The 25,597-nt window shown below is 43.8% G+C and overlaps 2 protein-coding genes across 2 annotated transcripts; one reads left to right on the top strand and one right to left on the bottom strand.

The window, feature by feature from the left end:
• Positions 1 to 1,244: 1,244 nt before the first annotated feature.
• On the bottom strand, positions 1,245 to 19,404 carry LOC125428902 (zinc finger protein 420-like). The gene is made up of 7 exons (XM_048489610.1): positions 18,337 to 19,404; positions 18,138 to 18,186; positions 17,745 to 17,818; positions 17,400 to 17,526; positions 16,175 to 16,261; positions 13,945 to 15,120; positions 1,245 to 2,976 (listed from the first exon to the last, which is right to left on the bottom strand). The coding sequence occupies exons 1-7, from the start codon at positions 18,751 to 18,753 to the stop codon at positions 2,261 to 2,263; spliced, it is 2,646 nt and encodes an 881-aa protein (XP_048345567.1). The 5' UTR covers positions 18,754 to 19,404; the 3' UTR covers positions 1,245 to 2,260.
• Positions 19,405 to 19,478: 74 nt separating this feature from the next.
• On the top strand, positions 19,479 to 23,616 carry LOC125428633 (general transcription factor II-I repeat domain-containing protein 2A-like). Its single transcript, XM_048489080.1, has 3 exons — positions 19,479 to 19,779; positions 21,530 to 23,462; positions 23,555 to 23,616. The coding sequence occupies exons 1-2, from the start codon at positions 19,615 to 19,617 to the stop codon at positions 23,456 to 23,458; spliced, it is 2,094 nt and encodes a 697-aa protein (XP_048345037.1). The 5' UTR covers positions 19,479 to 19,614; the 3' UTR covers positions 23,459 to 23,462; positions 23,555 to 23,616.
• The last annotated feature ends 1,981 nt before the right edge of the window (positions 23,617 to 25,597 follow it).

Genomic DNA, 25,597 nt, shown 5'->3' with positions numbered 1-25,597 from the left:
AACTCCGCTGCCTAGCAGCTTTACAAGGCATTTTAAACACTTTCTCCCACCTGGAAATCCGGGAGACTACGGAACAACCCACCACCATTCATTAACAAATACAGAAACCAATCAGAGTCCAGAGGGCAGTCCCTTCTTGAATTTCGTGGCAGAATCCAGAGTGAGGCAATGACGTAGGCGCGGTTGAATCCAAGGCGGGAAAACACAAAGGATCCACTGGGTGATCAGATCAGGAAAACGAAACCTAAGGGTGCAGCGCCCTTATCTGCCATCTGATGGGATTAAGGCAGGGCAGTGTCCGCTTCTCTGAAGCTTCCTTTGTTAAAGTCTATTCTTGGTTTTGTGAATGAAAGGAACATGTCTAGATGGGGCAGGGCTGGGCTTCTGCCTGCATTCCTGCCTTGAGCAAAGAAGGTTTCATACAAATACAGAACAAATCCTATCTTCTATCTAATACAGAACTTATTCCTATCTAACTACAGAGAAATAAAATATAGTTTCATTTTTATTTGGCAAACAAAATCAGAAATGGATTTATTTATTTCTGACAACGCTATCAAAGTTGCATAACAAGTTCCACCCAAACACTTACTGATTGGATCCCCACTCTGGGACATGGACAACGTATACCCCACTAAACATTCCCTTCTCACTGGACACAGTGTGTAACAGACTTCCCTCTGTGATACACCTCTGAAGATGCCAGCCACAGATGCAGGCGAAATGTTAGGAACAAGATCCACCAGACCACGGCCACACAGCCCGGAAAACCCAACACAACCATGTTTAAGTTTGGTCAGAGTTTGGTTGGAAGCCTTCCTGAGAATGGTCTGTAGCTGCCTAATCCTGCATTGACTTGCAGGCTGGACTAGATGACCTCCAAGGATCCTCTCAATTTTGTTTCCAGCCCTGCTGTTCACAGAGATATCCCTCCTTGGAGCTTGGACAATAAATACATGAAGTGGAATCAAAGCCAGTTATGTCAGGCCATTTCTGAGCAAGTGAGGGGTATGTTGATAGGGTGACACCATGGCATATATTGCTGCTTCAGAACAATGTTTCCTACATGTTAGGGGAGCCATCTGAAGATGCCAGCCACAGATGCAGGCGAAATGTCAGGAGAGAATGCTGCTAGAACATGGCCATACAGCCCGGAAACCACACAGCACCCCGTGTTATGGTAAGTTAGCGCAACAAAGCTCACCTGGGTTTAATACCAGAAACTTCTTCAACAACACACATTATAAAACCAAGCAAGGCTTTATTTCAAGAGACAGAAAAAGATATGAAGAACAAAGAATGCAATTCTGTGGTAGCAGGGTGCACAGAAAACAAGAAATACTGGCTAGCTTTCTACTTGCTGGAGTCCTAATACAACACAATCAGTTCTTTAGGCAAATAACTTCCAGAGCTGAATGTAAGTACTTTTCTAGCAGAAAAGATGAGAAAGGGGAAGAGGATGAAGGAACATTTTTTTCAATTGGCCCTACTTACGGAGAAATTTGGCCCTAACATCCTGATCTCTACAACTAAGCATGGAGCTGTGCCCATCGAATTTTCAAGTGTGTGAGTTCTCCACTCATAGAATCATAGAGTTGGAAGAGACTCCAAGGGCCATCAAGTCCAACCCCTGCAATGCAGGACACTCCCTAACAGATTCGCAACTGAACCTAATGAGCTAGTTTAGCTGGCCTGAAAATTTGTCCTTGACAAGAGGCTGCTGTGAGGAAGTGCACTCTGCATCTGCAGAAAGTTCTGAAAAAAAACTTTTAAGCAGGAAAATTCCTCCAAGATGGATTCTGTCTTGACATCCACTCTCTTCCACTCAAAAAACACAAATCTCCCCTCCCCAATTTTTATCTTAGGTCTCCGTTTATTTTAGATGGTTTGTTTTTACTTGATTGTTAGATTCAGTTATTTTAGCTGTGAACTCCCTTGTGAACTTTGTATAACGGGCATTCCGATTCTTTAAATAAAGCATTAAATAATTTCCTAATGAGAGGGGATATCAGTGTCACCTTCCTGCCAGTTCTTCCAATCAGCAAAGGTAATTCAGTTCTCCTGTTCTGCACCTGAGTCCCTGGAATTAATCCCTTTCTGAGGAAGCCTTAACCAAACATGGGTAGAATTCCTGCATGCAGTAAATCACTCCAAAAAAAATTAGGTTTTAATAAGCAGAATGTTTTTTCTCATCAACAAGCAGTAAAGGCAAGATTGTGAGCAAAGCTCTTTCCACGGTACAGGAATTTATGTGTTTTCTTCACTGTGCGCATATGTCAATGGGCAGTAAAACTGGTTTCTCAAAAGTGTGTGTTTGTTGATGAATAATAAGGGTGCGATTCTTAGCAAAGCTCTTTCCACACTCCAAGCATTTGTATGGTTTCTCCCCTGTGTGGGTTATGTGATGGCAAGCAAGTTCTCCCTTCCAAGCAAAGCTCCTTCCACACAACAAACACTGGAATGGCTTTTCCCCTGTGTGGATTCGTCGATGATTAGTAAGTGCATCACTCCGAGCAAAGCCCTTTCCACACTCTAAGCATTTATATGGTTTCTCCCCTGTGTGGATTCGTCGATGACCAGTAAGCATGTCACTCCGAGTAAAGCTCTTTCCACACTCTAAGCATTTGTATGGTTTCTCCCCTGTATGGATTCTTCGATGACCAGTAAGCATGTCACCCCGAGCAAAACTCTTTCCACACTCTAAGCATTTATATGGTTTCTCCCCTGTGTGGATACGTCGATGGGCAATAAGGTTGCTACTAAGAGCAAAGCTCTTTCCACAGTCCAAACATTTATGCGGTTTCTCTCTTGTGTGGATTCGTAGATGGGAAGTAAGGTGGTCACTTCTAGCAAAACTTTTTCCACACTCCAAGCATTTATGTGGTTTCTCCCCAGTGTGGATACATTGATGGACAGTAAGTTTGTAACTTCGAGCAAAGCTCTTTCCACACTTTAAGCATTTATGTGGCTTCTCCCCTGTGTGAATTCTCCAGGGTATATCAAGAATCTGGGATTCAGCATCCTGAGGAGAAGAGGACTCATTTCCCCTCTTCCATTTTGTTCTAATTTTCTCTCTCTGCTGTTTTTCTTCCAATAGTAACTGTTGTGGTTCTTCCTTGGATTCATTCTGGGGATTATCTGCTTCTGGAATAAAGAGAAAAGGCTATCAAGGAAAAAGTGCATTAATTGCGCTTAATAATGACAGAACTGAAATCACTGGAAAGGGAGACAAATCCTGCCACATATTAGTCTGATTTTGATTGTTCCTTGGAGGGTAGTTCCATCAGAGGCAAGGTGACTCAGTGGAACATTTAGAAAAGACATTGGAATAAGAGATTCCCTCCTGTATCCTATTTGAGAATCTGCACAAAACTATTGTTAATCAGAGTTCTCAATGATTTATCTTATTACAAGAGATTTTCAAACTTCAGTTATGATAATACGAAAGAATAATGTGTGACTTTGGTTCTCTGGACTACAAACTAGCAAACCAGATAGAACATATGCATAAACTTTTACTGAGAACAGAAAATATTCTTTTTTATTGCCCATGACAAAAAAAGGCATGAAGAAGTTGACCTGATAATCACTTTGAAGATTAAAGTTCAAATTATTAAAATTCCTAACATATTTCTAAATCAGGTCAATTACAATAATGTGGTTAAATCTAGAGATCTGATTGGTTACAACTAAATATGAGATAAGCAATGTAAGTGCAAATAAGCCAATCAAGCAGGTGCATACGAGATACAATTGACATAGAATTATGCATTATTAAAAAGCAATTAATCTATCTTTTTCCATAGCTGTTGTAACTAACTGACCAGGATGAAAAGAGCTCTAAGGAATAGAGTTCACTGACAGCTGAAAAGTTGGTGAAATCTCAGTAAACTCAGCAAAAAATAAAAAAGAAAGGGTGTTCTCATTGCTAGCTAGACCACTTGTCTTTTTAACCAGTTTATGGTCTACTTTTTTCTTGGGGACTATTCTCTGTTCTTAGGACCCCGGTTTCTTTAAATTTTGCTGTTGATGATTTAGGTAGAGTGAAGCTTTTATGGAATTGTTGATTTTTGAAAGCTACCTCAAATAGGTATCCAGAAAGGCACCATATACATAAACCAATGTTGAATAAAGCCAAATACTGTATAAAAATTACTGTCCAAACTGAAGTAGAAACAAGTCAGCGTTTTCTTCCTAATCCTCTGGCAATTTTCTCTCGAGACATCACTCATTCTCCAGTGAGTAATATTTAGTCCAAGAGAAATCTTAACTTCTTGCAGCTCACAAGCAAGGAGATACCTGCAAATTTCTTTCTTTCTTCTGTGACTTGAGCAAGTGGATCTCCTGCTTCTTCTACTGTAGATATGGAATCAGGTTTGAGAAGCAGAAGTCCTTCTTTGTGGGAAAGAAAATATTAATTAGTTCCAGACATTCCAACTATAAAAAAATACTCATATTTTAAACCAAGCTGTGCGAACCCCAGGCACTCTTAATGGCAAAAAGAAGAATGCCAAATTTTTAAACTCCAGAAACTTGTATGCAACAGGAGGGGAGGGTGCTAGTGTTTGGATCCATGTTTATCAATCTACTGATCCTGCTAGTATGAAGATAGAAAGAAGAAATTCTGCACTGCAAAGGGGAGCCTTAGCAGACACAACGACCAGGATACACAATCTTAGCATCCTTCAAAGGCGCACAAGATCCAACATGCCAGCTTGATACCATATAATGTCATTCTGACAAAAGGTTGTTGTGAAAAGGCTCCTCTCCCTGTGAAGAGACCCCACAATCCTCCCAGGACAGAATAAGGTGATGATGGGTCCCCAAATCACTGAGTTTTTACTAACAATCCCAAACTTGTTTTTAAAACTTTTCAATCTGATTCCTCTCTCTCTATGGGATATTTTGTATCTGACCTTCCCTTCAAAGGGCTCAGAACAGCCCATGAATTGGCCCAGCTAAAAAGTCTCTATTTGGGGTGTCTGTCCCTTAGCTTTCCACGTCCATTGCAAAATGGAGAGGGGAAGAAAAACATCATCCCAGCAAAACCAGGTAACCGAGAAAGCTTATAAAAAGCCTATCAGTAGGATGAATACTTAAGGGTTACATGCAATAAATTAACAAAACTTCAATGCATTACATTAGTAGGAAAAAATCTAAATAGTAAAAAATAGTAACTCCCCCAAAAACAAATAGTAAAAAAAACCCCAACTGTGCTTTAGCTAATAGACCTTCCTCAGTATTATAAATTGTTGAAACACACACTTATGAACTGTTTAAAATACAAAATCCAGCATTTCCAACTGAGTTCTAAGACACACAAAGAAGGACAGCCAGTTTATTAACTAGATAATCCTTCTTCAGTAATGGAATAGAGGAAGATCTCCAAAAATCATTTTTCAGATTGTTGTTTTAACTGATTCAAATATATCAGTAAGCAAGCTCAAAGTGAATTGCAGCGCTGTGGGCTATATATCCACTTACAAGAAGCAAAATATTTTGTATTTGGACTAGTCTAAAGAGTGATTCTTGAATGTCCTCATTCATTCCCCTAATTAAGGTAGATTATCTGGTTAATAAACTGCCCCGCTTTCGCATGTGTATCTTAAAACTGAGTCCATTTTACTTTATGGTGAGCATTTGAACAATATGTACCACTGAGGAAGCTCTATTGGCTGGAAAACGTTTGGTTTTAATGGAATTTTTAAAAAATGATTTGAAATGCATTAAAGTTTTGTTAATTTATTGAATATTACTCTTACATTTTCATGTCCACTCCACTAATGAAAGTTACTATGAAAAGTTATTTAGTCTGGAGAAGCAAAGGTTAAGGGGGGACATGATAGCTATGTTTAAATATTCAAAGGGATGCCATGTCGAACAGGGAGCAAACTTGTTTTTTGCTGCCTCAGAGACTAGGACATGGAGCAATGGATTCAAGGTACAGGAAAAGAGATTCCACCTAAACATTAGGAAGAACTTTCCGATTGTCAGGGCTGTTCAACAATAGAATTCACTGCCTCAGAGAGTTGTAGAGTCTCCTTCTTTGGAGGTTTTTAAACAGAGGCTTGATGAACAAATATTGGGAATGCTTTGACTGTGTATTCCTGCATGGCAGGGAGTTGGACTTGATGGCCCTTGTGGTCTCTTCCAACTCTATGATTCTAAGAGCTCAGCTACAATCCTTTTTAGCCCTTTTGCCTTCATTGCCTTTGAAACAAGAGGAAGGGAAGCCTTACCCAGAAAGGCCACATTCTGCCAATTGTCCTCCATGACTTCCTTGTGAAGGCATCTTTGCTCCTGATCCAGCAAAGCCCATTCTTCTTCAGTGAAATGAACAGACACCTCCTCAAAGGTCACCAGATCCTGAAAAGGAAGAAAAGGAACCCGCCTCACTCACAGTCTAAGGGCAGTGCAAAAGGAATATGGTTGGATTTCGGAGCATTCAAAAACTTTATCAGATGCCTTCCTTTCATGTCGAGTAAATAAGATAGCATGAAAGGAAAGAGGAACAATCTATCAAGACTGGGGGGAACCCAGGTGTGAGATCTGCAGTTCCACATTTACCTGATCTGCCTTCATGAAAACCGTTTGGTTCCAAAGAGAAGGTGAAGAATATGTCACCAGTTTCATGCACCACCTGTGAAGGATCAAAAAGTATTTAGAAAACATTCTCCCTTTCTATTTCTGCTCCTTGAGCGGGGGGGGGGGGACATTTTCTCTCTCTATATGGCTCATGGACATAACTTGAGGTGTTGGGTCAGATATGGGCCCTTATAATCTGTTTCAGCAGCAGGTTGCTAATGGGCTTCTTGTGTCATCTAAGATGCAACTGTTTTGGCTCCCAGCTGCAAAGGATTTTTTAAAAAACCTTTTCACACCAAGATGCTTGTTTCCTGTTGGCATAATAGAGTTCAGTCTTTTTTAAAAAACTGCTTTCTTCTGTTTTCATGTCTTCTCTGCACAAGGAAAGAATGTCATAAATTGAGAAACTTGAGCAAAGAATCTTTGCCACAAAGGGACTGGGGGTCATGAAAGCAGCCTACATACATTCAAGGAGGACATCCTCCAAGAAAGACACCCTCTTTAATCTTACCTGGAAAGGCTGTTCCTGGGTAATGCAGCTGTGCAATCCATTCCTGCCCCTGAAAGAAGTGGAGACTCCAGAAACAGAAGACTGATGAGAAAAGCAACAGGAAAGAGACTGGGGGGAGGTTATAAAAATGTTGGGGTAAGCTACATGGATTTTGAGGGCATTCTTTATCATATCTTGCACTTCTCTCACCTGCTGTTCCCAATTCCTTTCCTCTGTCTGGCTCCAGAAAAATCCTTCAGCCATGGACACTGCCTGGGAACTGGTCTCTGGCTCGCAATCCTCTGATCCAGCTCTCAATCTCTGGGGAAAGGATGGCCAGGACCTGCCCCAGAATCACCAGGTCCAGTCAGAGGTGTAAGGAGGGGAAATGGTGCCCAGGGCAAAACCTGCTCAAGTGCCCCCCCCCCCCCCGGTGCCCTACTTACCTCTGCTGGCCAGGAGGAGGAGCAGCTGGGCCAGGAGCCTGCTGCCCCCGGAGGTTGGGGCAGAGAGGCTGGGGTCACCGGGCTCTTGCAGCTCATGCTGTGTGCCGCAGCCACAAGCCTCCTGTCCTCCCCGGCCTCGCTGTCAGGCCAGATGACGGCCCCCTGGCAGGGAGGCCAGGGACTATGGCAGGCCACCTGTGGCCATGGCAAACCACTCAGCTGGTGAGCAATGCTTCGACACAGAGGGAGCTACCAGGCGCCGGCCGGATCCTTACGCCCGGCCTCTCCTACGGCATGGCACCAGTGCTGGGACCGTGCTTGCCAGCTTTGGACCCACCGGGTGCCGCGCTGCAGGAGAGGCTGGGTGCAAGGACCCAGCTGGTGCCCACACCCCCCCCCCAATAACTGGCTGACGTGCACCCGGGGATATGTGACCCCACATGTCCCCGTGAGCACTGCACCCCTGAGTCCAGTGTCTCCTTCTTGGTGTGCCTCTCTGGCTTCAGCCACTGGCAGCAAAGATGATGGAGCTGGCTGAAAACCTCTCAAAGCTCCTTGGCTGCCAGGTACTGGAACTGCCTGAATTACCAGCCCTGCACATCTGGAGGGAGGACCTTGCTCTCTCCCTGGCTTTTCTGCAGGGTTCCTTCCCACAGCTCTGCTCTGCTCCCAGCCACGGTAGCATCAAGGCTTCCTCTTGATTCAGGAACAGCAGGGTCCAGCTGTTCTTTCATCCTCCCTCCCTCACCAAATAATCTCCACTTGGACTAGCAGATCACCTTCCTTGGCTAGCAGATTCTTATACAAAGGCAAGAACTAGATCTGCGACCTCCTGAGAAGTCAAGACTGATTTTTGCATTGAGATTTTAAGTGTGTTTATATATAAACACAGATATATATACAGCAGTCAAGCACACAGAAATGAAGAGCAGAAAGTGCAGATATCAGAGAGACCAGAATCCTGAAGGATTTAATGCAGATTGGGTGCTGTGTGGTTTCCGGGCTGTATGGCCGTGTTCTAGCAGCATTCTCTCCTGACATTTCGCCTGCATCTGTGGCTGGCATCTTCAGAGGAATCACAGATGCAGGCGAAATGTCAGGAGAGAATGCTGCTAGAACACGGGCATACAGCCCGGAAACCACACAGCACCCAAGTGATTCCGGCCATGAAAGCCTTCGACAATACAGATTTAATGCAGGGCTTGTAAGACAGAGTTGTCCCACCAGGCAAACATTTGAGGCAACTACAGCGATACATCAACGCTCCCTCTCCCTCCCTTCCCCACTTTTTGTTATTTCCCTCTAAATTAATTTCCCCTCCCTCCCCTTTGCCGATCCTCTCTGCAGGGCTTCATTTAAACCAAATGATCTGGTTGGCACAGAGAGAGACTTAGGCATTTACACTCCAATCGTTGTGATATTTTTATGTCACTGACTTCAGATTTGCATTGTTTTTAGAAAGTGAGTTTTAAAGTATCTATTGTAAATCACGTTGAGACTTCCAGGGAAGGATTATGAGCAAATCTAATCGCTACATTAATACTGGATTCCAGGAAGAGCTCAGTTCTGCCTCCAGGGACTAAGACCCTCCAGAGAGAAAGTAGGAATACCCTTCGGAAACAAACTGGAGCCCTCTGGTTATGGATTCTAAGAAATGTCATTGCTTAACTATGGAGTCTGGAGAGGGGGGGAAAGGGGTTGAGGACTGCGAAGTCTTTGCAATACCCCAAACAAGGCTCCTCCTCTGGACAAAATACTTTGCAAAGGGAATATTCCTTTATCGCTTACCTATTTCTTAAAATAGTTTCCTAGCGTTGCCTCTTCTGTTCCCCACCTAATCGCACTAGCGACCCTTCACTCACTCATGTGGCACAATGGAGCAGGAAGTGACTGAGGCAACGTCAGGAGGCCTGCTTTGTTGATGCCTCTCTAGGAATTGGGACTCCTTCCATTTAACCCTTAGAGTTAGACTTATTCTCCACAGGCGACTAAAGGACCTTCTCTTTTTCTTTGCCCTGGACAGGCTGCATCTCTCTTCAAGCCTCACTCTGATTTCCCTGCAAACTGGCAAAAGGAAGACAGGACTGAACCTCTGTTTCCATCCTTCCTGAAGCTCACTCTTGCCACTAGGGGCGATTCCGCACATGAGTAAAATAGGTTCGACCCAGTTCCCTGAGAAGGGTACTGAGCTAGGTCGAAGCCATTGTTGTTCCCCACGGCAACCAGCTTGATCCCAGCTCGGAGAGAGGAATCATCCTGTGCCTCTTCGCCGCTCTGTTCCGATTGGCTACTGTTCTACGGCCATGTTCCGTCTATCCCCACACACGTTATAAAAAAAACTGTCACAGGAATGGAGGGACGAAGGTGGCGTTTTTTTGATTGGCCAGCTGTACGTATGCCCGAAACACTCAGCTGTGATTGGCTGAATGGGGGACTCCTGGCACCAGAGATTTCGCACTTTACTGGAATCGAGCTGAGTTCGAGCGTGGTTCCCTGAAAAAGTAGTAGTTCCCAACTGGAGTTGGAAATTTGACCGTTACACGGGGCGAAGCTGGTACAAAACCACGTCGATCCCAGTGGTTGTGCGGAGCACTTAGGTCGATCGCAGCTCGAACTTAGGTTGATAACGCAACTGCGGAATCAACTTAGGAAGTGGTCCTGAGGAGGGAGCAGCACAGCCAATGCCTGGGAAATGCTCTATGTGGCTCAAGCCATTGAGGCCAGTCAGAAACTACTCCACCTCCTCCATGAGATTCTCAGAGATCACAAGATGATGTTTCCTGGCATATGGAAAGGGATTGCTCCACATTAACTCAGTTGCCAACCTCGAGGTGGTGGCTGGAGATCTGCTTTTACAACTGCTTTTACAACCTCGAGGTGGTGGCTGGAGATCTGCTTTTACAACTGATTTCCAGGCAACAGAGATCACCTCTCCTGGAGAAAATAGAAGGTGGGCTCTATGGCATCATACCCCACTGAAATCCCTCCCTCCCCAAATCCTGCCCTTCTCAGGCTGGGCTCCCAAAACTTCCATGAATTTCACAGCCCCAGTGACTCTACATTAGCCTCCTGCCTCTGAACCTCAGAAGAGAGTTTGTTCTGAGTGGGATGGCTTGATATGGGAAGGGGGTGTCTGACCACCCACCAGATATACACGTCAAGGGGATGGGCCTCACAGTCTGTGGATCCTCTTGTTCTCTGCCCTCCATGGTTTCCAACTATGTTGTTCTAAAGGCACAACTAAAAGTCTGATGTAGCCAACTTCAGGAATAAAAGCAGACCGGAATCTGGCTGGGAGCCTCAAGCTGTCTACTCCTGAACTGGGCTGAGGGCTGGACTAGATTATCTCCAAGGTTCCTCCCAACTCTCTGTTTCCAACTTTGTTGTTCACTGAAATATCCCTGCACAGGACCTTGATCAGTAATACATGAAGTGGAATCAAACTTGGTTCTGACAAAATGCAAGCAGGGCTACTGCTGAGCAAGTGAGGGGTATATTGATAGGTTGACCACCTGCACTGCTGCTTCAGAACAACTTCCTCTGTATGGTAGGGAAGCCCAAATACTGGCCAATTCAGCTCACCTTCTGGCCACCGGCTGAGAACATGGAGCCAACGGGATGTCAATCAATTCACTGTTTGCAGACATTTCAATCCTGCTGGTCAGGTGACTTTTCAAGTACAGTGTGATGCAATTGGCAGTGTGATGCAGTGGAATTGTTATCATTCACCTGGCGTATTTCAGAGCACTGGATAACAGTCTTACATTCCCCCTTTCTCAGAGACCTGGGTCCATGGCTTGGTATACAGAAGGTGTCAAGGATTTTAAACACATCTCCTGATAGGTGACAGGCTAATCAGAAACAAAACCACAAAGTGCTGAATTCTCACAACTCCATGGTAACACTACCATCAGCCCCTTAACAGAGAGAGTAGGTCTACTCAAAAACCTACTTAAGTTTATTCAATGGGTCTTGCTCCCAGGAAAGAAAAACAGACCAGCATTTACAGAGCTTGGAGTGCAAACTGAAGAATAAGGTGGGCCACCCTGTCTCTCTGTCCCTCTTAAGAAACACATCAACTTCCTTCAGCTTTTATCTAGGGAACTCCGTTTGTTTTGTTTTTAAATACTTGTTTAGTTCAATTATTTTAGCTGTGGGCTCACTTGAACAGTTATCTGGAGGGAAAGAATATCAATTCTTTAAATAAAGCAATACATAATTTCCTAATAGCAGGGGATTTTGGAGGAGGCCCACAGGTGATTAGCAGATATCAGGAGATTTTTAGCCTTTGAAGAAAAAGATAAAGCTCCCAGGAGGATCATGGGGATGAGATGAGGGGGAGCAGGCTGGAATTAGGGAGAGAAGAGGAAGAGAAGGAAAGAGTTGAATTTATATCCCCCTCTTTGCCCTTTCTCTCCTGTAAGGAAACTCAGGGGCTTACAAACTCCTTATCCTTCCCCGCTCATAACAAACACCCTGTGAGGTAGGTGGGACTGAGAGAGCTCAGAAGAACTGACTAGCCCAAGGTCATCCAGCTGGCATGTGTTGGAGTGCACAAGGCACAAGCTAATCTAGTTCACCAGATAAGCCTCCACAGCTCAAGTGGCAGAGCGGGGAATGAAACCCGGTACCTCCAGATTAGAGTGCACCTGCTCTTAACCACTGAAATAGTGGAAAGCAGACCTCAGATATACATACTAGTGGTGGGCATTAGTAGTAGGAATTGAAAAAGAATTTCTTAACCCTCAGTTGTCAACTCTAGCTCTACCCCTTGAGAAAAGAGTTGAAGCAATACTGAATGAACCATCAGCCCTGGAGAACGTCCTTTCCTGACAGCTGTAGACAAAATTAGATTGATAACAAATGTCAAACACTGCCTTTCTCCTCCAAGGGTCTTGCTTTCTTCTCTGCTTTATTTTTTCCTTACAACTCTGTGAGGGAGGTAAAAGCTGAGAATGTATGCCTTGCCCAAAATAAGATTGCAACATTCAGTGGTAAAGTGGGGATTAGAACCTGGACCTCCAATACCGGTGTCAGACATTCTACCCATTAAACCCCACTGTCTCCAATAGCCCAGGGAAGTTCTTAAACCTCCTTAGCTTTCTTCAGAGGGGGATATTTACCAAAGTCCCTGTTTCTACTGTTTTCCCTCCCAATGGGAACACAAAGCATATTAAACTGTTCATTGCCCTTCCATTTAACTTCACATCAACCTAGGTTGGATTTGATTTATACCACAATTTACCTCTACTGCATGTGGTTAAAGGGGTAGGACAAGTCACCCACTTTTTATACCGAAGTGAATTCTAATTGGTTGTTGTGGGTTTTCCAGGCTGTGTGGCTGTGGTCTGGAAGATCTTATTCCTAATGTTCGCCTGCTTCTGTGGCCGGCATCTTCAGAGGTACATCACAGAGAGAAGTGTGTTACACATTGTGCCCAGTGTGTACTGGACACAGATTGTAACAGATTTCTCTCTGTGATACGGCTCTGAAGATGCCAGCCACAGAAGCAGGTGAAACGTTAGGAATAAGATCTTCCAGACCACGGCCACACAGCCTGGAAAACCCACAACAACCAGTTGAATCTGGCCATGAAAGCCTTCGACAATACACTGAATTCTGTTTTATTTGAGAACTGAATATGCCTTAAACAGAGCCAACAGTTGTATAATTCTGGTTTGATTTAGCATAAAAGCTACAGCTTCTGAGTGAATTTTCTATGTCTTCCCCATTTTCTGGTTGCTTTGATGGAAAGCAAGGCATATGTGACATGTAGACTTATGCCTGGGAACATCAGCTTTTCATCTGGAGCTCTTGCCATACTGGAAGCATTTCTGCAGCTTTTCTCTTCCATTCTCCAAGGATTTGTCGAGTTTCTTTGCTATGTGGTTCTTTCAATGGTTCATAAGGAAGGAGTAGTTTATGAAGCCCCTTCCACACTCATCTTTGATGGGAATAAGTCTTCTGATGCAACTGAATCTCTTCCCACACTCAGGGCATTTATTTGGTTTCACCCCTGAAGGAATTATTTAGATTTATACTGCAAGTGAAGCTCTTTCCACATCCAGAGCATTTATACTGTTTCTCCTAGGTGTGGACTGTCTCATGGCACACAGAGTTTGCCTTCCAGTTAAAGCCTTTGCAACATTCAGAACATTTATATAGTTTTTCCCCTTCTTGGAATTGTTGATGAGTAGTATGGGTGTGACCCTGAGCAAAGCCGCTTCCACACTCCAAACATTCATATGGTTTCTCCCTAGTGGACATATGTTGATTAACAGTATGGGTTCAAATATAAGCAAAACTCTTTCCACAGTCCAAGTATTTATATGGTTTCTCCAGTGTGCGTACGTCGATGAGTAGTAAGATGGGGACTCTGGGCAAAGCTCTTTCCACAATTTAAGCATTTGTATGATTTCTCACTTGTGTGGATTCGCCGATGGACATCAAGATGGCCACCCTGAGAAAAGCTCTTTCCACAATCCAAGCACTTATATGGTTTCTTGCCAGTATGTGTCCATTGATGGGCAGTAATGCTGCTACTCTCAGAAAAGCTTTTTCCACAGTCCAAACATTTATATGGTTTCTCCACAGTGTGCATACGTCGATGAGCAGTAAGATGGGGACTCTGGGCAAAGCTCTTTCCACAATCCAAGCATTTATATGGTTTCTCCCCTGTATGGATTCGTTGATGAGCAGTAAGCATGTCGCTTCGAGCAAAGCTCTTTATACATTCCAAGCATTTGTATGGTTTCTCCCCAGTGTGGATACGTCGATGAGCAGCAAGTTTTCCACTTTGAGCAAAACTCTTTCCACACTCTAGGCATTTATATGGTTTCTCCCCAGTATGCGTACGTCGATGAGAGGTAAGATTGGCACTCTGAGAAAAGCTTTTCCCACACTCCAAGCATTTATATGGTTTCTCCCCAGTGTGTGTACGTTGATGAGTAGTAAGGGTGCGATTTTGAGCAAAGCTTTTTCCACATTCCAGGCAATCATGTGTTTCCCCTGTGTGGATTCGCTGATGGCCAGTAAGATCTCCCTTCCAAGCAAAGCTCCTCCCACACAACAAGCATTTATATGGTTTCTCTCCTGTGTGAATTCGTTGATGGGCACTAAGGCTGTCACCCCGTGCAAAGCATTTTCCACAGTCCAAGCATTTATAGGGTTTCTCCCCTGTGTGGATACGTTGATGGCTACTAAGTTCTCCCTTCCAGGGAAAGCTCTTTCCACACTCTAAGCATTTGTATGGTTTCTCTCCAGTGTGACTATAACGATGGAGAGTAAGATGGGCACGCCAAACAAAGCACTTTCCACACTCCAAGCATTTAAATGGCTTCTCCCCAGTGTGGATTCGTTGATGTGCAATAAAGTTCTCACTCCGAGCAAAGCACTTTCCACACTCCAAACATTTATGTGGTTTCTCTCCTGTGTAGATTCTCCAGGGCGGATCAAACACCTGGGATTCAGCACCCTGAAAAGGAGAAGAAGATTCATTTCCCCTTTTCCATTTTGTTCCAGTGTTTCTTTTTTGCTGTTTTTCTACCAAAGGGAACTGTTGTAATTCTCCCTTGAACTTATTCTGGGGACTATCAAACTCTGGAATAAAAAGAAAAAAATCTAAGAAAGAAGTGCATTAACAGCTAATAATGATAGAACAGCAATCACTGAAAAGGGGAGACATATCCTGCCACATATTAATCTGATTTGATTCCGCCTTGGAGAGTAGTTCCATCAGAAACATTTAACCTACTGATGCTTCAATTAATGTAATTTTATTGGTATCTATTTTTATTTTTGAAATTTACCAGTAGCTGCTGCATTTCTCATCCTCGACTTATACGCAAGTCAATAAGTTTTTCCAGTTTTTTGTGGTAAAATTAGGTGCCTCAACTTATATGCGGGTCAACTTATACACGAGTATATACCGGTAAGTGCAAATAAGTTAATCAAGCAGATGCATCTGAGATACATCTGATATCGTAAGATAACTCTTAACTTCTGTTAAAAAGCAACTAACCTAACTTTTTCTGTAACTGATTCAACTAACTGTCCAGGAGAGGAGCTCTAAGCAATAGAGTTCACTGACAGCTGAAAAGTGTGTGAACTCTTAGTCAACTTGCAAATTCAGCAAGAAAAGAGGAGTAATATCATTACTAGTTGGACTAATTGCAGCACCTTTATTGGTGCTAGTTTTTACCTTAAAGGCTCTCTTGGGGACTGTTCTCTGTTCTTATGCCCCTGACTTCTTTGAATTTTAATGTTGATGAGAATTTTATGGAATTGTCAAACAGATATCTGGAGATGTGGCACATCAATAAATCAATGCTGAATAAGGCCAAGCACGGTATAGAAATTTCTGCACAAACTGAAGTAGAAAGAAGCCAGCCTTTTCATCTCCGCTTTAGCTCCTCCTTCCCATTAGAGAATGCTTTCATAGACATCCTCTGGCAGTTTCCTCTCGAGAAATCACTCCATTCTCCTACCCTCTTCCAGCACAGAAGTTTAAGTTTAGTTTAGTTTATTTATACCCTGCCCATTCCTGACAAGCCCAGGAATTCCTGGCTTACATGAACAATCAGTAATAGATTATAAAAATAAGATAAAATAAATTATAATTAAAATCATAAATCATAAAGAAGGAAGCAGATACCTGCAGATCTCTTTCTTTTTTCTGGGTCTTGGGTAAGTAGATCTCCTGTTTCTTCCAATATGAAATCAGGTTTGAGAAGCAGTAGACCTTTTTTAGGGGAAGCAAAAAGGCCAGTTACTTCCAAAAATTCTGACTCTTAAGAATTATTCAATTTTTAAACCAGGATGTCTGCACCCCAGCCTCTCTTATTTATTTTATTGACTTTATATCTCATCCTCCCCAACTGAATCTGAGCTCAGGGTTATATTTAAAACATCTTAATAGCAAAAAGAAGGAATGTCAAATTTTAAACTCCTGAAACATGTTTGGAGAAGGAGAAGGAGCCACAAGTATTAGTCTACTGATCTTGCTAGAGAACAAAACAGGGAATTTCTGCACAGGGAAGGAAACCTTAGTCCAGACAGAACCACCAGGATATAGTATCTTAGGCCCCTTCAAAGGCACATCAGATCCAACATCCCAGTCTGACACCAACAAATGTAGCTGTCATGAAGAGACCTTACAGTCATGATGGATCACCAAAATGCTGAACCCTTACTAACAATCTCACACTGTGCCATGGAGAGAAACACATCTTACTGTGACATGCCTCTGAAGATGCAGCCATAGACATCAGGAGCAAAAACTATCACACCATGGCCACACAGCACAGGAAATAAACAACATTTAATTGGTTCCAGCCATGGAAGTCTTTGACAATAAAATCCGACACTTTGTTTAAGGACTTTTCCACACTGATTCCTCAGTCTATGTAGGATATTTTCTATCTAATCCTTCCTTGAAAGAGGTCAGAATAGCTCATGAGATCACACAGTTAAATGTCTCTATTTTGGGTTTCTGCTTTTCATGGTCATTCATGTGCTCAATACATAATGATCCTTCAGTTCTTTTTAGTTTGCAAATGGCCATTTAACATTACAAACTCACACTTGGGGAGTCCATTACACATGCAAAAAGCCCTCCCTTGGCTACATGTGGACCTGATCTATTATCCAAATGACAGTCACTATGGCTCATTCCACACATGCAGAATAATGCACTTTCAAACTGCTTTTAGTGCTCTTTGAAGCTGTGTGGAATAGCAAAATCCACTTGCAAACAGTTGTGAAAGTGGTTTGAAAACGCATTATTTTGCGCGTGCGGAAGGGGCCTATGAGAAAAACCTTCTGAGAAGGAGCCATTTCTGCCTTCAGCACTTGTGAATCAAGAGGAAGGGCAGACTTACCCAGAGAGGCCACATTCTGACGATTGTCCTCCATGACTTCTTTGTGAAAACGTCTTTGGTCCAGATCCAGCAGAGTCCACTCCTCTTCAGTGAAAGCAACAGACACCTCCTCAAAGTTAACCGGTCCCTTTAAAAAAAGAGAAACAACAAAAACCCTTTCCTTCACAGTGATCTTTCACTTCCCAAAGAACTGCAGTTAGATGCTTGAGCATCTGAACTTTGTCAGATGCCTTCATTCTCTGTTGAGTGAGCAGAGCAGCAGCCAAAGGAAAGGGGAACAATCTGTCAGGCATAGGGTGGGCTGAAGGAGACCCCCTGGGGTGAGATCCACAGTTCCACACTCACCTGATCTGCCTTCATGGAAGCAGTTTTGTCACAAAGAGGTGGTGAAGAATATGTTACTGGTTCCATGGCACCATCTGTGAAGAATGAATAGTCACTTGGAAGACATTCTGTCCTTTCCATTTCAGTTACATTAGCAATGGGGAAAATATTTTATTTCTATGTTTGCTCATAGGCATAATTCAAGATGCTGGTTTAGATGCAAAAACGCTTACATAAGCGAGGAATATTGTAAATTGAGAACCTGAAGTGGAGCGTTTTCTCTACATAAGACCAGAGTTCATAAAAGCATCCCACATATACAGAGAGGCACACCGGTTTTATGCCTAATAAAGGTTCTGGAATGGAATATACAAGGAAGAACTCAACTGGGAAAGACACCCCTTTTGATCTTACCCAGAAAGGTTGCTTCAGGATAACACACGTGTGCGATCCGTTCCTGCACCTGAAACAGAAGCGGGGGGGGGGGGGGGGCACAGAAACAGGAGACTGATGAGAAAAGGAACAAGGAACAGGAGGGGGGGTGTCAATTTTTTTGGGAAATCCATGTGGATTATTGAGGGTATCACTGATCATATTCTGTGCCTCCTCTCACCTGCTGGGATGGATTCTTGTGCTCTGTCTGGCTCAAGAGGAAGCCTTCTGCCAGGGCCACTGCTTGGCAACTGCTCTCTGGCTTGCATTCCCTAACCCAGCTCTGCATCTCCACGGGCAGGACAGTCAGGAACTGTTCTAGAATCACCAGGTCCAGCATCTTCCTCTTGGTGAAGCTTTCTGGTTTCAGCCACTGGTGGCAAAGATAGTGGAGTTGGCTGCAGACTGCTCGGGGGCCCTCAGCCACCTGGTAATGGAAGTGCCTGAATTGCTGGCACTGCACATCTGGAGGGAAGACGTTCCCTGGGCTCTTTTGCCCAGTTTCTCCCCACACTTCCCATTTGCTCCCAGCCTCCATGATATCAAGATCAAGATCTTTCCTTGTTTCCAGCTCAGTTGGGTCCAGATGTCCCTTCATCCTCCCTTCCTTTCCAAACAGTCTTCTCCTGGACCCAGGGATCACCTTCCTCCTCTGCCAGATGCTTCTATAAATCCAGTGTTGGAGCTGGGACCTCCTGCAAAGCCAGCTCTGCTTTCTTTGTGACTGACAGATTCCACAAGATTTTGCAAGGGAAAAAAATTATTGATCTATTTGTGTGTGTGTTTTTTTAAAAAAACAAACTCCTCCCATTTCGGCCTCGCCTCTTCTGCAACCGGCACAGCTTGTGAGTTGTCTGGGAAACAGTAAAGGCAGTTTTTCCCGCAGAAGGAAGGGGCTGTGAGTGAGTGTGACAAGTCATGTCACCTTCTTCCTTTGAGGCCGCTCTAGGAAACGTGACTCCTTCTATTTAACCCTTTCAGCGAACCACTTTGGAGAGCTAAAAGGGGGAGGGGTGTCCCTCACCGGCAAGATTATGCATCTTGAAGCATTGATCCTGTGTCAGAACTCGGGCGTAACTGCAAACCGGGCGAACGAGAAAAGCGGCTCCTGCTCTCGTGTCCTGTGCTTATTTGACGGTTGCAAACCTCCAGACTCAGCCTGAGAGAGAACTGGAATATATTGTGATCTGCAGTCTGCAGAGATCCATTCCATCGGAGAAAGCGGTTGATTTGGCTGGTGAGCTCTATGGTATTATTCTCCGCGATGCATCATGGGAATTGCAGTTCATCGCGCCGGACGATGACGCATTTTACATGTGCCGGAAGGTCTGCTTTGCTGAACTTCTCCCGCGCGATTCACTCGCTGGCTGCACCGCTTGCGTGAGGACGCCTTCCCCCCCCCCCCCCGCCTCGCGCCGCCGACCGTTAAAAAAGACCCCACCCCCCACCCCGCGACGCCATGGCCAACTACAGCCATATGCCGCCTGAGGTGCCCAAGCTGGACGTCGTGGTCAGCGAGAGGGACCCTTCCGACGGCAGCGGAGGGACGGGGGGCCGCCGGGGGGCCTTGGAGCTGCTCAGCCGCCTGAGGCCTGAGTGGAAGGCAACCGACATCGCACTGAAGGTATGGGGGGGGGGGGGCTGTGTGTGTAAAAACTAAGGGGGGAGTCTTCGGTGGCCTACTGCGGGGCTGAGAGACCAGTCGTGGGAGGGGGCGAAGTGAGGGAGGAGGAGTGCCTGGCTTGTCTCTCCCGCTCAACCTCCCCCCCCCCCACCTCTTTCATTATATCCATTTTCGCAACATATATTTCATTTTGGACGAGGTCCTAAGTGCAGGAAAACATGGGGAAGATTGCTGCGGGTCTCTGTGTGTGAAAATAAAACTGGGTTTGCTGCCCCCCCCCGCCCTTCCCTACCTCCATTTTCATGTTATGTTCATATTTACTATGCAAAAAAATTGAGTGCAGCGTGCGCTATACCAATAACATCAAAGAATCTCCGTCGCACCCTGGCTGGTGTCAATAAAGTATTATTTACAAACTATTATATATACAACATTGTCATCTTATTTCATTCCATATATCATCAAATTACACTTATATCATCATGAGAATCATTCATAAGTCCGTAATTCATAAGAACAAAACTTTATTTTTTCATCCGTCTTGGTAAGTAAATCAACAATGAATTGGATCATATATATCCTATAAAATAATTGTCCAGTCTATGGCAGTCCAGTAATCCATAACATAGTGAAGCAAATTAAAGGAAACGCTTTGCGCATAATCAGCGTTTTTTGACAACTCCTTCAGCACTGTATGCTAATATATATATATTTTATATGGGCTTCCTACGGGTAATCTGTAAAGTAAACCCAAAAACATTGTACATCAGTTTGGTGCTTACAATTACATTCATAAATTTACAATTTCATTCATAAATTTATACACATAAATTCAAAAACTTACAAACTCTCCAACCATCGGAGCTGAAATCTCCCATAGTACCTTTCTTCCGTATTCTCCCCACTCTCGAATTATTTCGTAGGATATATATGATCCAATTCATTGTTGATTTACTTACCAAGACGGATGAAAAAATAAAGTTTTGTTCTTATGAATTATGGACTTATGAATGATTCTCATGATGATATAAGTGTAATTTGATGATATATGGAATGAAATAAGATGACAATATTGTATATATAATAGTTTGTAAATACCAGCCGGACTGCAACAGAGATTCTTTGCCCTTCATATTTATAAAATATATGTCATTTTGCACACGTTCCTGAGTGCAAAAAAATGATGGGGAGGATGAGTGAAATAAAACTGGGATCCCTCTCCCCCCCAGCCTTTCCCCATCTCCATTCTTATATTCATATTTATAAAATATATTTATTTTGCACACACTCAGTGCACTAAAAACATGGGGAGGATGGGTGTGTGTGTCTTTCTCTCTCTGTGTGTGTGTGCAGCCCGTGCATTATGTGAAAGATTTCCCTCTGAGATCCTGGGGAGCTGCTGCTGGTCAAAGTAGTCAGTACCGACACAATATTGTGTCAGTGCACTCTGTGGTCTGACACAGCATAAAACAGTATCAGAACCAACAAACAGGGGATAAAGGGAAGCCTCCTGCCTCCCATATTGCCTTGTGATAAAATTTGCTTTCTGTATTTGAAGCTGTAAGATGGCTAGTAGGGAGGGGATGCCACGGCTTCATACTCTATTCTCGCAGCACCTTCTTAGTACGCTGTACTTGAGGGTGTTAGAATACTGTATTAATGGAGTCACACAGGGCAGACTGGGGGGTGGGGGTGGATGCCAGCAGTGTTGGGCAAACCTGTTGACTGCTCCTGCTCCTCCCTCTTGCAGGAATGTAAGAAAAGAAAAATATCTGAAGAAAATAGAACATTTAATGATGCCTGGAGAGATTCATTTGCATTTACCTCTGACGAGAGTGGCCTACCAATATGCCTAATTTGTGGAGAGAGACTGGCTAACAATAACAGGTCAAATGTCACAAGACATTTCCAATGTAAACACACAGCCTTTGCTGAAAAGTATCCGGAGGGACAAGAGAGAAAAAAAGCTGTTTCGGAACTGATGCGGAAGGCTGATCTGAGGAAAAATCAATTCAAGAAGTGGATTAAGTGTGCAAATTCAACTACATATGCAAGTTTTGTGGCTGCTCAGGAAATAATCAGGCATGGGAAGCCATTCACAGATGGAGAATATATGAAAGAGTCATTCATTAAGATTTCAGAACACCTATTTGCGGACTTTAAAAACAAGAGAGACATTGTGCAGAAAATCAGAGAGATGCCTCTCTCGGTGAAGACTGTCAAAGAAAGAACCATAAAAATGGCAGAAAATATCACAAAACATCAAATTAAAGACATAAATTCAGCTGCAGCGTACTCAATCGCCTGCGATGGGTCCAAAGACAATAGTGACATTGACCAAATAGCTTTGTTCTGCCGATATGTGAACTCTGCTGGACCACAGGAAGAATTGGTTGAGCTGATACCACTAAAATGTCAGCCACGGGGGGAGGACATCTGTGAGGCTGTGCTTGATTGTTTAAGAGCCAAAGAAATAAGCACAACCCACCTAGTGTCAGTGGCTACTGATGGGGCACCGAATATGACTGGAGCGCACAGGGGCTTTGTGGCCTTGCTGCAGAAGTCACTGGATAGAAAGCTGCTGACGTTTCATTGCATCCTGCACCAAGAGGCATTGTGCGCGCAAACTTTTCCTCCAGAATGCACAGAGGTCATGAATGTTGTCATTCAGATAATCAATAAAATAATTGCAAAAGGTTTAAATCACTGTCAGTTCCGTTCGTTACTGGATGAGGTGGACAGCACATACTCTGATCTCCTGCTGCATAACAGAGTCCGGTGGCTGTCCAAAGGAGAGGTGTTGAAACGCTTTGTTGCATGTCTGGGAGAGGTGAAAATTTTCCTGAGCAGCAAAGGGCTTACCTTTCCTGAGCTGGAACAACTAGAGTGGCTGGAAAAGCTGCACTTCATGGTGGACATGACAGCGAACCTGAACATGCTGAATACAACTCTTCAGGGGAGAGGAGGCACAGCACTACACATGCTGGAGGAGGTGTTAGCATTTGAGCGCAAACTGACAGTTTTATTCAGAGATTTACAGAGAGGCACACTGTCTCACTTCCCCTCTTTAAGGGAGTACAAACAAGCTCACAAGGTGATAAATTCAGAGTATTTGCAGTCTGCAATCACCACAATGCAAGAATTGTTTGGGAAACTATTCAGTGAGTTCAGACAGGAAAAAAACACATTGTCCTTCCCCATCACTCCCCTGACCATCGATCCATACCTGTTAAATGTGACTGCATTTGCAGGTGTAAGTCTCCCGGAGCTGGAGCTGGAGCTGGCTGACATAGCTGACAAAGATATGTGGGTGTCCAAATTCAAACGCTTGGCAGAGGATCTTGAAGATGTTGCCCGTCAAAAGGCCACTCTTGTTCAGAATCATAAATGGAGTGATATTGAGAACCTTCCAAGACCGGACAAACTAGTTTTTGACACATGGAATGCCATCCCCGACACCTACATAAACATGAAGAAATATGCATTTGGAGTCCTGTCAATCTTCGGATCCACATACGCATGTGAGCAGCTATTTTCCACCATGAACTATGTTAAAAACAAGCACTGCTCACATCTCTCAGACGACAGCTTACAGTCCTGCTTAAAAGTGAAAGTGACTTCGTACAGTCCTGATTTGCAGACGTTGTGCACAGAGGTTCAGGAGCAGAAGTCCCTTTAACCAGGTAAAATAAATATTTATACAGATATTTTGCAAATATTTATTTTTCATTGTTTATAGTGGGTTTTTTTCCAATTTGTTTTTTTTTTAATTCAGGTCAAGGCTCCACTACATGCTTTGAAAACCCAAAGGCAATATAAGGATTTGAAAGAGACCTTCAACTCAGCGTGGTTTTTTTGTTATTATTTTTTAAGAGTTCAAAATGTGTTTTTTACATAAATAAAATATATTTTTCTGTAGCACTTCATGGATTTCATAAGCAACACATAATTATTTTATACAAAGCGTAAAGGTAAAAAAAACAACATATACAGTGTTATCTTCATCTTAAATGTCAAAAAGTATTTGCGGCTCCATGTGTTTTCTTTTCCATTGAAAACGGGTCCAAATGGCTCTTTGGGTGTTAAAGGTTGCTGACCCCTGGTTGGGGTGTTCATATCTGTTGGACTGTCTCTCCCAAAGAAAATTACACTCAGCAAATGACACCTTGCTGGTGGTCTCTGGCCCAAAAGCTGGCTGGCTGGCCTCAACCAGGACAAGAGACTTCTCACTGCTTGCTCTGCTCAAGTGAGACCCAGGCCCTGCAAGACTTAATACCCTTTCCCAGGGCCTGCAAGACAGAGTAGTTCCACCAGGCCTATGGCTGAAGCAGCAACAATATTTATCCATATAGCTGGACCCCCACCCCTTAATCTCAACTGTTGAGATCCAAATGGTGATGTGTATACAAGATATCACCTTTGGGCAGCACTTCCTGTTTTCCCAGGAGGCCAGAGGGAAAAAACAGGAGCGGCTATAGCTAGTTGCTCTTTGTGGGGCCACATTCCACATCTAGCCAAGATTTTTCCTTTCAAGAACACAAATCAAAGAGTTCCACTTCTCAAAAGAAGCATTGCCTTTGAGCCTCCCTGTCTGACACTGAATCTCTGTCCCTATAATTCCTCTTGAGCAGAGGGAAGAAATGCCCTGTCCAAACTGTCAAAGGCCCTCCACCTTCCGTATGTCTCAATATTTAGCACTGCTTTCAGTGTTCACACTGCCTTTCCCCTCAGGTAGTGTGATAATTTTCCAACAGCCCTGCGAGATAGGCCTGTGTTACAATTCCCTAGCTGGATAGTGTGTGCCTAAGACTAGATTTGAAACAAAAACCTCCTGGTTCATTCCCTTACCCACCAGACTAGGGCTCCCCAACCTTTTTTAAAAAGTCTTTGGGAACCTTTAGAATTCTGACATGGCAAGGTGGGTGCTGCCGCAAGAGACAAAGCTGGCCACAAAATGGCTGCTGCACCTTCAGTTACGCAGCGAAGATCCCTGTGCTGGAAAAGAAGAGTTTTGATTTAAACCCAGCTTTTCTCAACTGTGAGGCGACTCAAGGCTGCTTACAAACTGCTCTTCCTTCCTTTCCCCTTGTGAGGTAGGTGGGGCTGAGAGTGTTCTGAGAGAAAACAGGCCCAATGTCATCCAGCAGGCTTCATGTGTAGGAGTGGATAATTGACCTGGGATCTCAGGAGTAGAGTCGACCACTCTTAACCACTACACTATGCTGTAGTGACAGGTGCTGCAAAGTAACATTTTTTAAAAAATCTGTATGATCTGTCAAATCTCCAGGGCCCAAAAGCTTTGCTCAAAAGTTCCACTGGTGGGCACCAGGAAAGGTTTTGATGGGAATCACAGCACCCACAGACACTGGAATGGGAACCTCTGCACTGGGCTATGCCAGCTTCTCTCTCACCCTGTGCAGGCAACTCATTTGCGTAACAACTTGTGTGGAAAGGGAGGGTTCTGCATGATTTCATGATTGCCAGGGTATCTGTGAAGTAGCATCCACAACAATGTTCAGGAAGCAGAATCACTGATAATGGGGAGAAGGGCATATGGATGGCTATTTCCACCATGCTTGGAGGTCACATGGTGAGTTGGACCATTGGGTTCATACCCAATCTACTTCCCAGGGTCATCTTCACAGGGCTTTGGGCTGACAAAATATTCTGCTGCCCTTCCCAATCTCACTGTTGTGTGAAGTATAAAACAGCTAAGAGTGCAAAAAACACAAGCTGGATTTTGTATTTAATAATATTGTCAGAACTGATACTCCCCCCACCCCCCGCAAAACAAGATAACGCCAAAAAGTGAGTTAAC

Source organism: Sphaerodactylus townsendi, linkage group LG03, assembly GCF_021028975.2.
Source record: "Sphaerodactylus townsendi isolate TG3544 linkage group LG03, MPM_Stown_v2.3, whole genome shotgun sequence".
Classification (NCBI taxonomy): Eukaryota; Metazoa; Chordata; class Lepidosauria; order Squamata; family Sphaerodactylidae; genus Sphaerodactylus; species Sphaerodactylus townsendi.
The sequence above is the reverse complement of the archived record's forward strand: the minus strand, read 5'-3'. Positions and strand labels throughout refer to the sequence as shown.